The sequence below is a fragment of the Phragmites australis genome, chromosome 6, assembly GCF_958298935.1.
Source record: "Phragmites australis chromosome 6, lpPhrAust1.1, whole genome shotgun sequence".
Lineage (NCBI taxonomy): Eukaryota > Viridiplantae > Streptophyta > Magnoliopsida > Poales > Poaceae > Phragmites > Phragmites australis.
Window position 1 is genome coordinate 11277780 of NC_084926.1, and position 15773 is coordinate 11293552.

General features: G+C 42.7%; 2 protein-coding genes across 4 annotated transcripts; one reads left to right on the plus strand and one right to left on the minus strand.

The window, feature by feature from the left end:
• Positions 1-1863: 1863 nt before the first annotated feature.
• Positions 1864-5108, plus strand: LOC133921666 (NAC domain-containing protein 7-like). 2 transcript variants are annotated; one of them, XM_062366642.1, is made up of 5 exons: positions 1864-1927; positions 2024-2184; positions 3520-3709; positions 3819-4090; positions 4164-5108. In XM_062366642.1, exons 3-5 carry the CDS (start codon positions 3550-3552, stop codon positions 4746-4748), a joined length of 1017 nt encoding a protein of 338 aa, XP_062222626.1. In that variant the 5' UTR covers positions 1864-1927; positions 2024-2184; positions 3520-3549; the 3' UTR covers positions 4749-5108. The 2 variants fall into 2 exon arrangements, with proteins under 2 accessions (XP_062222626.1, XP_062222625.1); XM_062366641.1 differs by having other exon boundaries at positions 1870-2184.
• A 112-nt stretch (positions 5109-5220) lies between these two features.
• On the minus strand, positions 5221-13413 carry LOC133921667 (thylakoid lumenal protein TL20.3, chloroplastic-like). Of its 2 annotated transcripts, XR_009910310.1 has the most exons (7): positions 12976-13413; positions 12863-12892; positions 12179-12285; positions 8243-8277; positions 6234-6362; positions 5820-5952; positions 5494-5632 (listed from the first exon to the last, which is right to left on the minus strand). XR_009910310.1 is itself a non-coding variant. In XM_062366643.1 (6 exons), exons 1-6 carry the CDS (start codon positions 13278-13280, stop codon positions 5441-5443), a joined length of 798 nt encoding a protein of 265 aa, XP_062222627.1. In that variant the 5' UTR covers positions 13281-13402; the 3' UTR covers positions 5221-5440. The 2 variants fall into 2 exon arrangements, 1 of the variants encoding a protein (XP_062222627.1); XM_062366643.1 differs by lacking the exon at positions 5820-5952 and having other exon boundaries at positions 5221-5632; positions 12976-13402.
• Between the last annotated feature and the right edge of the window lie 2360 nt (positions 13414-15773).

Consider the following 15773-nt stretch of genomic DNA (forward strand, 5'->3'; position numbering starts at 1 on the left):
GGCATTGGCACCCGACGAATCTCTTAGTGTGTCTTTGGTTTCCCGGACGAGGTTTCATAGAAATACATGTATAAGTAGGTTGAGAGAAAGCAGACTGAGCGAAGTCATTTGTTGAGAAAAATAGTATTTGGTTGATTGTATCTGTCTGGACAAGTTAAGCTAAGCTTTTGTTTGGTTGACTGAATCTGAGGTCGTGTGAGCAGATACAAGATTTGATATTGTAATTGGTTATTCGTATGAAGATATTTTTGTGACACTGACAAGTGATCTCACCTGCATTAGCGGATGCAGAGCCTGTATCTGCCGGGTCAGGCTATGAAGTGAAGCTCATTCACTTGCGGGCCAGGATGAGGCTATATATTTGTACACGCCGAGCCAAACTGTAACAGTGAATACGGACAACCAAATAGACTTCTTTTAAAGATTCTACGCATCCACTTAGCTAAGATGATAGAGATACGGAGAACCAAATACACCCTTAGACTCACACATATACATTCTTGCTCTCCTTCGGTTCTTCTTCGGATTAGTATATAGGAGTAGTGTAGCGAGGACTTGCTTCTTCGGTTCTTTGTTTTATGTTTCGATACCCTAGCTAATTCTGACCTGCGAGCCATGGTAGGTGAGTGACCAGATCTTCGAGTTTTATTTCACCAAACGACTGGATTGCTATTGTGTTTCAGCAAATGATTATTCAGGTAGCATGACACAACGAGCCAGCTAGCTAGAATTTCCCTGGGAACTATATATAAGCATCGATCGTTCTCTTACATGCCAAATTTTGGTACCTAAGTACCAAATTTCGGTACCGCCGAAGGTATAATCCCAAGCATTGTAAAAACACTCATTAATTAATGTATGACTAACTCACTGCGCTCCTAATTACAAGACTATATGGACTGGGATAAGATGTTTGGCTTCTTTGATACTGGATTTCCATTTGGAGAAGGGTTGCCATCGAAATATACTACTTAGGTCGGTTGGTGTGGGTCCCGGCCGATCGAGAGATGATCTACCATGATGAAAACTACGACGACACAGAAGCTGGCCAAGGCCAGGGTGTGCCCTAGCTACTACGAGGTTATGAACTACTATCGGAGAAGGCATCGGTCTCGGCCTAGGCTAGCTCCTGTTAATTTGAGCGTTCGCCTCCGAGACATTCTCCGCTATACTAGCTTGTACTGTTCATCTGCTGATTCTCATTATTTATTCTATAATTTTTTTTTTATCAAACTCTCCGAAACACGTGCCCATCACGTTATGAAATTTTCCGTTCCAGCCAGCTGATAGCAGCAGCAGCAGTGTTCCTGACTCCAGCTAGCTAGCTTCCAGTGGCACCCTCTCCAACGCAACGCCACCATATATATGAGTGAAACCCCGCGTCCCCCGTTACATTTCACTCCACTCCTCCACCCCCACCGCGCCCGGCCGGCCTCTCTGCCTGTCACTTCCTCGCGAGAGGGACGGCACGCTAGACAGAGACGTGCAGGCCGGGAGAGCGCGCGCCTTAGAGGAGGGGTGAGCAGCTGCTGGGTAGCGCAGTCGCGCGCGGGCGGTCGCTATTGGTGGCGGGTGGAGGTGGTGGCGGTTACAGTGGGAGGAACGCGGGCGGAGCGGCCAATCGGGCAAGGGCACAAGCAGATCCAGGGATCCCTGGATTTCTGCACACCCAGACTTTGCCCGCAATCCATCCGCGCTTTCCGCGCACACCCCACACCGGTCCGCGTGAATCCCCCGTGTCGTCCCTCTCCCCTCATTCCCTCCCGGGCCGGTGGTGAAAGCGATCGAGCGTGGCTTGCTGCTAGCCTCGCCAGCTTGTGCTGATATATAAACCGAAGCTGAGCTACAGATAGGTGGTGAGCACCAGCTCTCATATGTTCTCTGCTGGTCGATCTTTTCTCTAGCTTTTAGTGTGTCCTCTCCCTCCGTACGTGCGCGCGTCCTACTTATATATACATGTTGTTATTTGTGCTGGTTGGGCGAAGGGTGCCTTGCTGATCGATCTTGGGGTCGAGGGTACTAGGTTGGCGAGGTGGCTGCTGTACTGGTGAAGGAGAATCGAAGAAGGTGTGACTGTGCTTTGATAGGCCTGATTCGTCTGTGATTGGCTCTCCGAGGAGTCGGACTCATTGGACACACTAGATTTGGCACGCACGCGGGCCGGCTTCTGTTCTTCCCTGCATTGTAAGAACTCTCTCTCTCTCTCTCTCTCTCTCTCTCTCTCTCTCTCTCTCTCTCTCTCTCTCTCTCTCTCTCTCTCTCTCTCTCTCTCTCTTCTCGTTTGTGTTTGTGTGTGTGTGATTGCAGACCTGTAGGCTCAGATAGAATACAGGCTTAATTAGCAGATAGACAACCTCGACAATTTCTACATGTTTTTAATGGAAGATTTTGAACGCAAAAGAGCGAGAACATCGATCTCCTTCTTTACAGTTTCCTTTGGGGGGCTGCCAGATGGAGACTGCCCAGTAGGCCAGTAATACTAAGGCGTCATTTGGGTACATTGCCCATTGGGAGTGGTGGTATTCCATACTCTCCCAAATGAGTCTATTGCTTAATTTGTTTGCTGCATAAAACAAACTACTAGATTTAGACAATATTAAGATCCATATCGAGTTCATATAATATAGACAACCTGGAGTTAAGGCCCAGTTTGGAATGCGGGAAGTTTTCCCTGCTACAGGAATTGAATTGTTTCGTGTGAAATTTCGACAAAATTCATGTATTTAAAATAGGCCCTAAACTCTACGCTTTCCTCTCTTCTTTTGTTTCATTGTTACAATGCGCTCTTGATTATTTTATGTCAGATAGACCTAGTATTTTCGATAAATTTTTATTCATTGCACAACAGGATTTTTTTGTTCATTATCAAAGTGAACATTCTAAACTGATTTAACCTTTCACAAAATCTGTGTCATATTTATGGCACAGAATTGAGAATACTGTTTGCATTAATCGTTGCCTATTTAGTTACTTCATACATGATTTTGATCATGTACTGGTACTGCATGTCTTTCAGCAGAAAGGTCCGCATGTGCACTGAGCTAGCTTCCTTGGCACAAAAGGAACCAAACGAAACTTTGAATTAATCTGGTGATCGTATATATGATGAAAGTATTGTACTTTTTATCCAGTACTGTCATGATTGCTCGCTTTTCCGGAAAATATCATCCCAGTGGAAATGAAACCATTAAAAACTTCTGATCTGTTTGTTGTAAACGAAATATGTACACAGCTGTTATCCTCATCTACCAAACTTGGGTACGAAGTACCAACCTTTTAAGAGCAACGTAAAAATGTTACAACAAAAGAAGATAAGTCCTTAGAAAAAAGTGGAGAGGATATGAACTGAAACGAGAAAGTAATTTGGGATCTGAACACCTAGACTTTCTTCATGTTCGTGGTACATGTAAATTTGTGCATTTCCATAGATAAAACATGCTGGCGTAGATCAAGCATGCATCAATGCATGTTTGTAACAAGCTTGATGATATACTGACAATATTTTCATGTGATCTATAGCTAACGCAGTTACTGGATCAGTCGAATAAGATGGACACTTTCTCCCATGTCCCGCCTGGATTTCGTTTCCACCCCACCGACGAGGAACTCGTCGATTACTACCTGAGGAAGAAGGTGGCGTCGGACAAGATCGACCTCGACGTCATAAAAGACGTAGATCTCTACAAAATTGAACCTTGGGATCTCCAAGGTAACCACTACATTCTGACAGTACGTAGTTCATGCAACGGAGTTGCTACTTGCTTTACCACTCATTCATGCAACGAATGGTTAATTGACATTACATTCGGAATGAACAGAGAAGTGCAAGATCGGGATGGAGGAGCAGAACGAGTGGTACTTCTTCAGCCACAAGGACAAGAAGTACCCGACGGGCACCCGCACCAACCGGGCGACCACCGCCGGCTTCTGGAAGGCTACGGGGCGGGACAAGCCCATCTACACCAAAAGCTACCTCGTCGGGATGAGGAAGACGCTCGTCTTCTACAGGGGCCGCGCGCCCAACGGCCAGAAGTCCAACTGGATCATGCACGAGTACCGCCTCGAGACCAACGAGAACGGAGCTACCCCTGTACGTTAAACTACCTGGCAGAAGAGTTCTTCCATTTTTTGTGACCGAGCCTGACAACAATTGCATGATTCAGGAGGAAGGATGGGTGGTCTGCAGGGTGTTCAAGAAGCGAGTGGCGACGGTGCGGAGAATGGCCGACGGCTCGCCGTGCTGGTTCGACGACCACGTCGCCGGGTTCATGCCAGACCTCGGCTCGCCGAGGCAGCTGGTGCACCACCACCACCCGAATGCCACGGTGGTGTACGGTGGACAGCAGCTATACCAATGCAAACAGGAGCTGGAGTACCATCACCTACTGCTCAGCCAAGAGGCCTTTTTGCAGCATCTTCCTCAGCTAGAGAGCCCCAAGCCTCCCGCCTACATTGGCCATGGGAGCTGCAGCCTCCAGTCCCCCGACGAGGCTTCGAGGTATAACACGCAGCAACTGCCAATGGAGGCGGCTTACATGGCCGCCGGCGACGACTCGGTCACCGACTGGAGGGTTCTCGACAAGTTCGTCGCGTCTCAGCTGTTCAGCCACGGCGACGGCACTCCGAAAGAGTCCAGTTACTCCAATCCGGCACAGCTGTTTCTTGCTGAGAGCAAGCAGCAGGAAGAGGCCTTGGACTACGCTTCCACGTCTGCCTCTGGCGGAGGCGACGCTGACCTGTGGAAATAGCTGCTACAAAACGTACACAAATCCATTGGATACCGTATACAATTCATACCACCAAAATCTGATTTAGTGTACAAATATAGCCGTCTATACATGTCATGGTACATGAAGATATAAATATGCATAATAAATATGTAACCAAAGTGGTTATATATATTATTTGACATCAGGTCTCTGGACCTGATGTTAATAAGTAGCTCAAAGCTGAAGCTAAGGAGCTTCAGTAACTGACTTGACAATTTGTAAAATAGTCGAGCTGTCGATGGACGTCTATTTATGCAGTCTATCATTCAAAACGGCAGCTCTGGTCGCTGCCGTTGCATCAGCAATGTTTGTGAAATTTATAGATGTACCTCAATTCATTGAAATGGAGTGAAAAGTTTATTTACTGGAACACTCCTGTGGTTAACTTCTGCTTTTGGGTATATTTTGGCTTCAGAACAAAGCAGGGAGCAGTTCTTTCGAGCAAGAGGCATATGATACGATCTACTTCATATACATATTATAGTATATGCGGCATTCAGTGCTCAGCGCCCATATCTACATCCCAAAGTTCACCTGATTCCGTTGCAATGTTACAACACTTGCAAAAGGAGAAGAAACGACTGTTTTTCTGCACTATTCTGCTGTCTTTCACCCAATCTCCATGTATATACAGCATCCAGTGCCCAGTTTCTGTAGTAGGTTGATCTCTCTCATTTTGCATCACACATACCGGTAGCTGAATCACAAAAACCATCGCGGTCGAGAAGTTTCTGTGGTGGGGCACTCAACAGAGGGGACGAAGGGCTCCCATATGCATTTCGACGGCTGTTGCCACATCCTAGGCTTTTTCGAGTGCTTACCCCTGTCAAGGGGTTGGTTCCGCTTGCATATTTGCATAAAGCCTGAAAAAATGATCAGAATGCATCATCTTCAGTTTGCGAGCTTATAACTATATTAAGAACTCACACAAACAATGACCATGGACCCTGACGATCTCTAGGAGTAACATGGCAATATGGCATCATAAGTTGATCCTTTAGTATATTATAGTTTGGTGAAGAATATGAAATGTACTTAAATGCCGCATACAAATTTAGTTTTGGCTTCTGATGATCCACCCAACAGTATAGTTACTTCCAATCCAGGGTGATAATAGAGAAGTCCATCATCATACTCAGGGAGGACATCCACGTATTTGATTTTGCTCTTCTATGCCTTGCTTCTGCATTATTCAAATTTTTACTAGCCAGCTTTTACAAACTACTAACAGAAAAATCAAATAGTAAGAATTTATAAAGCACAGTAAATTACACTTATATCAACACTTTGAAATAGAAAACGGAAGGCACCAAATTTAGATACTTATGTGCTCGGCTGCTTATCAGTCAGTATTTTTCCCAGAACATATCAGTGGAATCACAAAATTCACAAACTTTGTTTAGAAGGATCATAAACCTTAAGTGCCAGTTATGCGATGGTATTGCCATTTAAGTAATTATGTACCTGTTTCTGTGTTAGGTCGATAACAGCATCACTGAAGTCAGCGCCTTCAATGATTGCTCCTCCGAGATCACTACGTGTGAGGACTGACCGTACAAGAACAACATTCGTAAGGTTAGCTTCATTGAGAACCTGTCAACAATAATATTCGTAGTCTCAAGACTTGTTTGAAGGCAAATGTGTAAGGGAAGTATATAATTAGACAACTTTGATAATAACAAATTAAGAAAAGGAGCATAGGCTCCACTAGTTGCCATGGTATATCAAACTTGAATCGATATTTGCAAGTCTAACAACGCATGCATTAAGTACATAACACCAGAAGTAATATAAGATTCTATTACTACACCCGGTTCTTCATCTGACTTGCCTTATAAAAACAGAATTTGGACGACCCAACGGCTAATGGCAAGAGGATTATCAAACCAATAATTTTCCTCAAAGTGCAACAGGAGCTCGAAAACATGCAGCCACTGCTCGCCAATCGCCAACTGTGGTCAATGATTGCAGCCTGGCAACTCTTCCACCCACTAGCTTGCTGCCTAATGGACTGATGGCTCAAAAGAGTTGTGACCTCAGAATGGCCATTGAAGCGCACCAAGACACTGCCCATCCTAATGGCTTGGCAGTGAAGGAAGCAAAGAAACAAGCGAATCTTCAGAAACACATTGGCCACCACACTGCAAAACCTAGCTATGATCTCATGGAGGAAGCAGCATCTGGACTCAAGAGCCTAGCTGGCAAAATGCCTCAAAAAGATGCCTGCAACAGATGATTGCCAGGATATAAAAGAAGGATTTTGCCTGCTACTGTGTTTATTTATCTCGTTTAATCTTCATACAGTTTAGCTTCTGCGTTTCTGTCTCTCTTTTTTTCCCTTTTTTTGGCTTTGCCCTTGTAGGCTATCTGTAAAATAACCTTGAGCCCCTAATATATTTGTGTTGGTAGCTCTCCTACACACAGTTATTCCGAAAAAAGTACACCTACACTGACCAAGAGTTATGCTTCATTAAATTCCTATCTAACATCCCAAAAGAAAATTGCATTGTTTGTTATTTAGAAAAAATGAGGATTTGTTTTGCACATCATCATTGCTAACTGCAGGACCAATAACTAATTTAGTATTTCTATAATTTTATTTTAGTAATGCAGAGAGCTCCTCAAAATATGACTAGCTTTGGTTTGCATTGCTCCAGAAGGAAGGGGTGTATGTGCCGAACATAGAGAAATGTTGCTCGCTCTTCCTTCATTTTAAAAGAGCTAACATGAATCCAGGGCCCAGCAGAAGATGCAGTATCCACCTTTTTTTATTGTTATTAGTTAAATTCTCATGTCACTCCATGTACTTGAACATCTTAGATTAGTAGACAAAGTTTTCTATACAGGATAACCTGATTTCTGTAGAAATGCAGGTACTCAGTTTTACTGATAAATGGAGACACATGGAAACCGCAGCAGCTCTTCAACCACAAAAGATCCAATAAACGATGCTCCATGACCCCTCAAACAGATATAACAAAGATAGTACTTGTGCTAATTAGGAGATTAACCACATTGACTTCCTTAGTCAGTAATTGCATAGTGAAAGGTTGTAGTTTTTCATTATAAAGTTCCCTTTTGTTTCACTCTTCTATCTCATTCTAGAAACCCTGAAAGTTCGATCTGACAGAGAATTAGGCTTCTCCATGCTATTCAAAGATTTACGAAAGGATGCCAGAAACAGAGGAAGCCAATAGTGCACCGACTTGGGTTCTATTCTGATATCTTTTGTTAACCTTAAGAATCAAGTACAATTTCCATCATCATAATTATTACTACACAAAAGGAGGAAACATAGGGAAAATGTTGAATGCTGACCTAGAAATTTAGCTGTGTAGACTCCATCTATGCCTACAATCAACGGAAGTATGGACCGTATTTTTCAATAAACATACGAGATCGCATGCATTTGGACAAAATATTGGTATGTTGAATTAACATATCAAAGCTAAATGTACTAATCCAGGTTTTACCATGCGGTCCATTAAAGTATCACTCAAATCAGCACCTGAAAAAAACCAAACATCACTGTGAAAATTATATCATAAAAAAACTGCATGAAAAGGCTAACCTCTTTTGAGGTCATGTTTGTTGGAATTATGCAACTCAACTCTATTCCATGCCCAAAGGGGCTAGATGTGCAAGGTATATATGCAGAAAACCCCTCCAACTAGAGGAAAAAACCAAGCTACATATACATATATCTAACAACCCCCTCAAACTCATGGTGAATCTACAACACTGAGTTTGGAGAGGAAATAGCTGTGTTGTGCCCTCGTCTATGCCTTTGTGAAGAAATCGGCTAACTGAAGCTCTGAAGGCACATAACAAAGAGAGACAACCTCGGCCTACACCTGCGATCTCATATAGGAAGCATCAACTCCGATGTGTTTGGTAAGTTCATGCTTCACGGGATCCTCAGCAATACTGATCGCACCGGTGCTGTCAGAGGAGAAGGGAGTCGGTGCAGTAACCGAAGTCCTCAAGGAGCCACCATAGCCAGGTTACCTCAGCTATCAACACCGCCATAACCCACAACTCAGCCTCAGCACTCGAACGGGAAACGGCTGTCTGCTTCTTGATTTTCGAGGCAACCAAAGAGGATCCAAGGAAAACACAATAGGCAGAGAGCGGATGACGATCTGAATGATCACTAGCCTAGGTCGCATCAGAGTATGCCTGAAGCTGGAGTGAGCTGGAGCAAGGAAAGAAAAGACTACGAGAAACGGTGCCACGAAGGTAGCGTAGAACACGGAGAAGGTGGGTGTAGTGTAGTTGAGTGGGAACAGAAACAAATTGACTTGAGGATATGGACAGAGTGAGAAATGTCAGTACAAATGATCCCAAGATAGACAAGACTCCCAACTAGGTGGCGATAGCTAGTGGGATCTGCAAGAGGCTCACCGTCAGTGAGCCGCAAGTGAACACCAAACTCCATAGGTGTCTTAGCTATGCAGTGATCAGTGAGAGCAACACGAGCAAGAAGGTCCTGACTGTACTTCTCCTGAGAGAGGTAGATACCGTTAGGCGTAGAAGAGACATTGATCTCAAGGAAGTAGTGAAGGGGGCCCAAGTCAGACATTAAGAACTTGTCACTGAGACGCTTCTTCACAAAGTCAATGAACTAAGAGTCATCATCCATGATAATCATGTCACCAACATAGAGAAGAAGAAGCGTGCGACCACGAGAAGTGTGAATAAAAAGAGCTAGGTCGTGGTCACTAGGCTAAAAGCCAACATCAGTAACAATAGAAGAGAAGCGCTAAAACCAAGCACGAGGAACCTATTTGAGACCATATAGAGCGATGCAGACGACAAACCATGTCATTAGGAACAGAGTATCCTAGAGGTGGCTGCATGTATATCTCCTCATGCAGCTCGCCCATTGAGAAAAGCATTCTTGACGTCTAGCTGAGAGATGGACCAACAGAGGCAATAGCCACAAGAGTCCGAACAGTGGTCATGTGAGCAACTGGAGCAAAAGTCTCATCATAGTCACGACCATGTTCCTACTGAAAACCACGAGCCACAAGACAAGCCTAGTAACGCTCAAGAGAGCCATCAGAGCGAGTCTTGATCTTATAGACCCACTAACCTTGCCGACCGGAGCTCGGTTACCGAGCTCCGACGGTAACCGAAAATTCGCGGTTATTGCGGTAACTGGTCGAGAATTCAAAAAAATTCAGACAAAATTCATTTGGCAAAATTTGAAATTTGGAAAAAAAATCGCGATTTTAGCCGTTCGGTAACCGGTCCACCCGAGCGGTTTTTGCGATTTATCGAGCGGTTTTCTCGATTTTAAGTGAAGTTCAACAAAAAACCCAAAAATTATCTCAATCTTGTAAAATCAATAACTAATTCATCTGAGCTTCAAATCAAGTGAAACAAATTTTTTTGGTTTCCTTGTAACATGATCTACATGATAAAAGTATTTATACTCATAAAAAAGTTCAAAATTTTCTGTGAGAAATTTTATTTGTTAAACCAAGTTAAATACATAGTTTACTCTTTGCTAATCCAAAAATCATGAAACTAATTTTGTTAGTCTTCTTACATGATCCTATGTCTTTTAAAAATACATGAACTCATGAATTAGTTATTGTAACATGCATGATTGTGTAAATATGTTGCGACTAGATTAATTCATAACTGACCCATCACACTTCAAAAATTAGTGAAACCACTTTCATTAGCTTATTTATACTATGATTTATTTTTTCAATTTTTTTGAATTCAAATTCGGTTACCGTTCGGTTTCTGAAACCGAACCGGAGCGAGAAGGTCGGTTATCACGATTTTTGAGCGGTTACCGTCGGTTTTTTGAACCGTGACGGTAGGTCATGGGCTCGACAAGAGCAGGGTTCAAAAATTTGTCGGTAACCGACCAAAATGCGCAATAACCAGGCTCTCGGTCCGGCTCGGTTTCAGAAACCGAACAGTGACCGAATTTGAATTCAAAAAATTCGAAAAAAAAAAATCCTAAAAAAACTAGACACAATTCTAAGACCTTCTGTGAAAAAAAATTCAAAAATAATGTTGTTTGTATCATATTCTATAGGGAGGAAGTTTGAAAAAAATAAAAAAATGTTGAAGCATGAGGCTCAGTTATTAACTCATGTTAAAGAAAAGCTTAACATGCAAACACATATTTTTCTTGTATAGAATGTATCTTAAGAGGATCTTTAAAATTGATCTCACTTTATTTAGAGTTTTATTAATTTCTCTATGATTTTTACAAAGTTCACAAGCATAAAGTGAATATGTTAAGAAACAACATTGTAATTAACTTTTTCATAGGAGAGTAGCTGAACCGAGTGGTTCCTGGAGACTGTCCCCAGGTGGGAGACCCGGGTTCGATCCCCGGCTCCCACCCTCGGAGGCGCCCCTCAGTCCCTTTGTGGCTGGGGGTGTGGGCCTCCCCTTTGAATTTTTTTTTCATGTCTACTATTATTTTTCCTATGTAAATCATAGTATACATAAACTAATAAAAGTGATTTCACTAATTTTTGAGGTGTGATGGGTCGGTTATGAATTAATCTAGTCGCAACACATTTACACAATCCTGTATGTTACAATAACTAATTCATGAGTTCATGTATTTTTAAAAGACATAGGATCATGTAAGAAGACTAACAAAATTAGTTTCATGATTTTTGGATTAACAAAAAGTAAACTATGCATTTAACTTGGTTTAACAAATACATTTTCTCACAGAAAATTTTAAACTTTTTTATAAATATAAATACTTTTATCATGTAGATCATGTTACAAGGAAACCAACAAAATTTATTTCACTTGTATATGCAACTCAACTCTATTCCGTGCCCAAAGGGGCTAGATGTACAAGGTACATATGCAGAAAACCCCTCCAACTAGAGGGAAAAAACAAGCTACATATACATATATCTAACAATACTCTCAAATGCAGTAAAAATCACTAAGAAATAAAAAAATAGATACAGCTACTTTTGTAATTTTCTTCAGTTTTCACTAATAATTAGGGAGGTTTCTTGTGTTGATTAAAAACTCTCCTAGGGCAAAGTGTTGGGCGCACAGATGTGAGAACCCACCCAGGTCGAGTCCCATTCACCTCTTACGTGAATGCCAGAAGCCCAGAACCACTGCCCAACTTTAAAATAAATAATACCGTGTTGAGTCAATTTAAAACAAGATAAAGAAAATGAACTACAATTAGCTTCCTGTTCTGAATTTATACTCAGAAGGATTAATGAGGTGCTTGTTAAAGTAGTAGATGAGAGGGTCTCTACGATATCTCTGGTGGAGTGGCGTCCCTGGTAAGGTACATCAGAGGACCACTGACCACTTAAGAAAGGTAATTATGCGCATCAAGCATGCTACAATCATCAAGTATGAGCACATAGAAAATGAAAAGGTGTAGTTTCACTCACCAGTGAAATTTGCTCTGTAAGCAACAGCCTTTTCAAGATAGGCACCATTGAATGTAGAACCACTAAAATCTGACTCTCTCATATCAGCAGCTGTGAAATTTGCCCGCCTACATCAATAAAGTGGAGATGAGGAATAACAAAATGTACTATTTCCTTTAGTCATCAATATTTTAAATAATTATTCTCCTAAAAAATCGCTTAATTCCAGCGTACTTGCAGTAATTCTTTTGAACAATATATAGGAATCTAATAGAACAAGAGGTTTCCATCTAGTATATGAGTTCAAGCAATGCTCAGAAAATGCAAAATCCATCTAGACTCCAGACATACTGACATGTGACTCTCTGCCCACAATACCAACATAACGACAATGACATCAGCTTGGTCTAGATCGTTTCTGGCTGAATTTTTTTTTGTGACAAAATAATGTGCACACACAAGGATATCATCATTATATGTGAGTAGTAGTGAAGCTCTATGGAGTGCGCTAATACCTACACTTACAGAGAGCCAAAATGACATTCAGACTCAAACAGGCAAAACCCGAGTGTAACGGAAGTTCACTATTGAAGTTGAAATATACTGGATCCCCTTTCCCCACTATTCCCTTAAATATATCAGCAACAGCAGAAGTTGACACCAATGAATTCTAATTAACTTGAACAAGTGAAATTAAGAATCCACCTGAAATTTTCGTTAATATGGACAGCCTTCCTGCAAAGCCACTCGCGAAATTAGAAAATCAGAAACCCAATGCAACAACACGAGCAAGAAGAAGAGACTGAGGGTGCGCGTACTTGAGGTCGGCCGAGCCGAACTGCGCGGCGGAGCCGATGCCGAACTCGCCCCGCTGCTCGGCCTCGAACCTGTTCAGGTCCGCATATGCCGGCATCGCGGCGACCATGGCCACCGCGAGTGCGGCGGAGACCGCGGCGCACCACCTCGGCAGCGGCGCGGGCGAGCCGTTCGACGCGTTGCCGCCGCGAGCCGGGCGGTCGGGGACTGCCTGGCAGGAGACGCGAGGGATGCGGCGAGGGGCGCAGCGCTGGAAGGTCTTGGGTCGGGCGGCCACGGCGAGAGGCGAGGTGGATGCCAGCGTCATGGCGGCGACGGGTTTTAAGGTGGGGAGGAGAAGAGGGGGAGAAGAAGAGGGTGAGGTGGGGAACGGACGACGGGACGAGTGGTGGTGGCTCGCGCGCGAGCACGTAACCGCCGACGGAGCCATCGCGCCACGGACGCGGAGAAAAGATCCAGCGATTACGTATTTGGGGCCATGAGTGCAGGGTTGGGCTTGAAATATGAGTTGGGCCTTATATGCATGGGTCGTGTAGTTAACACGGCCCAAACGAATAACACTCATTTGGACAACGAGGAAAACAATTCTTGAGAACGAGTTCCAGAGCTCATCGTCTACAGTTGGATTTGTGAACAAATCTATATTATATAAAATACGAGTCAGTTCTGTTATAATCTCTTACTCTACTCTCTTATTATATAATAAAAAATTTAAAATTTAAATAATTTATCCATTTTTACCATTAACTCTCGTCATCCAGCTTCTTTACTTGGTTACTGATACAAATATGGAACCGGATTTACTAATAAAAATAAATTAGAAAAATAATTAGCGGATAATCTCCTCTTCTTTTTCAAATCTAACCTGAAATCAAACTACATATCGCTCCTAATATATTCATTCAGCAACAATACATCCAATATTTATATTTTTATTGTAATACACAGATACTTAGCTACTTTCTCAAGGAACTGGAGTCAACTACGCCGATCTGTACCACGAACAAAATCGAAAGCGTCTCTGTGACCGGCAGAACGGCAAATGGATCGCGCCCTCGGCAAATTTACTGAAGATTCATGTCGATGGCGTGGTTGCGAGACCAGGGGAGGAATGCGGGTGTGTTTCAGGCAGCTATTGTATCGTTTTTGATGGATTGGTGGAGCTTCCGGCTCAGAGGCAATGGCGTGCTGTGAGGTTCTGAACTTGGCACTAGCAGACATTAACGTCCGACGAGTGATTGTGGCTTTGGACTGCATAGAAGTGTAAGTGTTAGCGTTAGTCGTGTTGCGTTTGAGTTTTAGTCGAGTCTTGTACAAATCATGCATATGTGCATGCGTGTATGTGCATGCAAATCAAGTGCATGTGCACGTTGTGAGCACGTGTATATGTATATGAGTATATCCTAATCGTGAGATCGGGTCTTTGTTTGTTAGGGTGGTTCGTCTGATTGGATTAGATGAGTTGGCCGGCGGGTAGAGTCCTAGAGTTTAGGGATTAAGTATGTTAGTTTGTTGATGATTGTTGCGCGGAGTAGTACTGGTGTGAGTCCAGCGTCTATTTAAGCGACCGTGAGGGCCAGCCGTATGGATCGTAAGGTTAAGAAACAAAGGAGAAAAAGGTGGCGTGCAGCGCTACACGAAAACTCATGTTCATCTTATTTTTACAGGCGTTTTCTCACGACGTGGTCTTCGTTGGTGGCTTGGAGGGTGCGGAATGGAGGCTCAAACCTCTATTGGCTTGTCTCTATCTGGAAGCGTTGCCACCGAGCTTTATGCTCGTCCGCTCGTGTTCATCTTCTTATGTGTGGGTGCGTTCTATAGAGGAAAAATAATATGCGAGTATTCTTCCAGTTAGGTCTATGAGAGAGATATCGAAGTTGAGAGAATCAACTTCGACATAAAGAACTTGAGAGATGTTGTTTGCAGAAATTCGTGAGAAGATGAAACGTTGACAAGACATCCTCCTGCCATGAATAGAAGTTCATAACCTAGCAAGGTAAGTAGATATAAGTATTTTTTTTCCATAGTGACATCTGGTTAACATCCAAAGAGGAACATAAATGCGTATATCTCAATGGTCAAGTTACTAATATTTTATTTAATCTTTTGGGTATACATGTGGTTGAATCTATCATACCGCTTGAAGACATTTATCTCGTTTGGACTACTCTTAAAGAAATATATGATAAGCCCAAATATGATAAAAAAAAGAATTTTTTTCAACGACGTCATTTGTGGAATACTCTAATACATCATCATATCATGAAGAGCACCAAATGACTTCCTCTCTTGTTCAAGGGGATACCACTTTGTCATCCACCTCACCAATTGATAAATGCGAGCAAGGTAATATGATGAGTGAGATTAGTAATTGTTCATTTTTTTAAAGATATACATAGATGATATCATTTTTTTGGCTTTTCTTATGCACTTGTGGTCAAGTTCGCAGATACTATGAGCAGAGAATTTGAAATGTCGATGATGGGAGAGCGCAACTTTTTCTTAAGCTGCAAATTAAGCAATGCAAGTAAGGTACATTCGTCTGCTAAATAAAGCATACCATGGATTTGCTGGAAAAGTTCGATATGAGCGATGTAAAACCTCTGGCAATACCAATAGTTATCTCGATCGTGCTTGATTCAGATGAAAATGGTAAGAAGATAGACTAGTGGGAGTATATGAGGATGATTGGCTCCCTCCGGTACATGATGGCAACAAGACCTGACATCCACTTCATCGTCAACTTATGTGCCCGCTTCCAAACTTCACCAAGGACATATCACCGCCAAGCGGTAAAGCG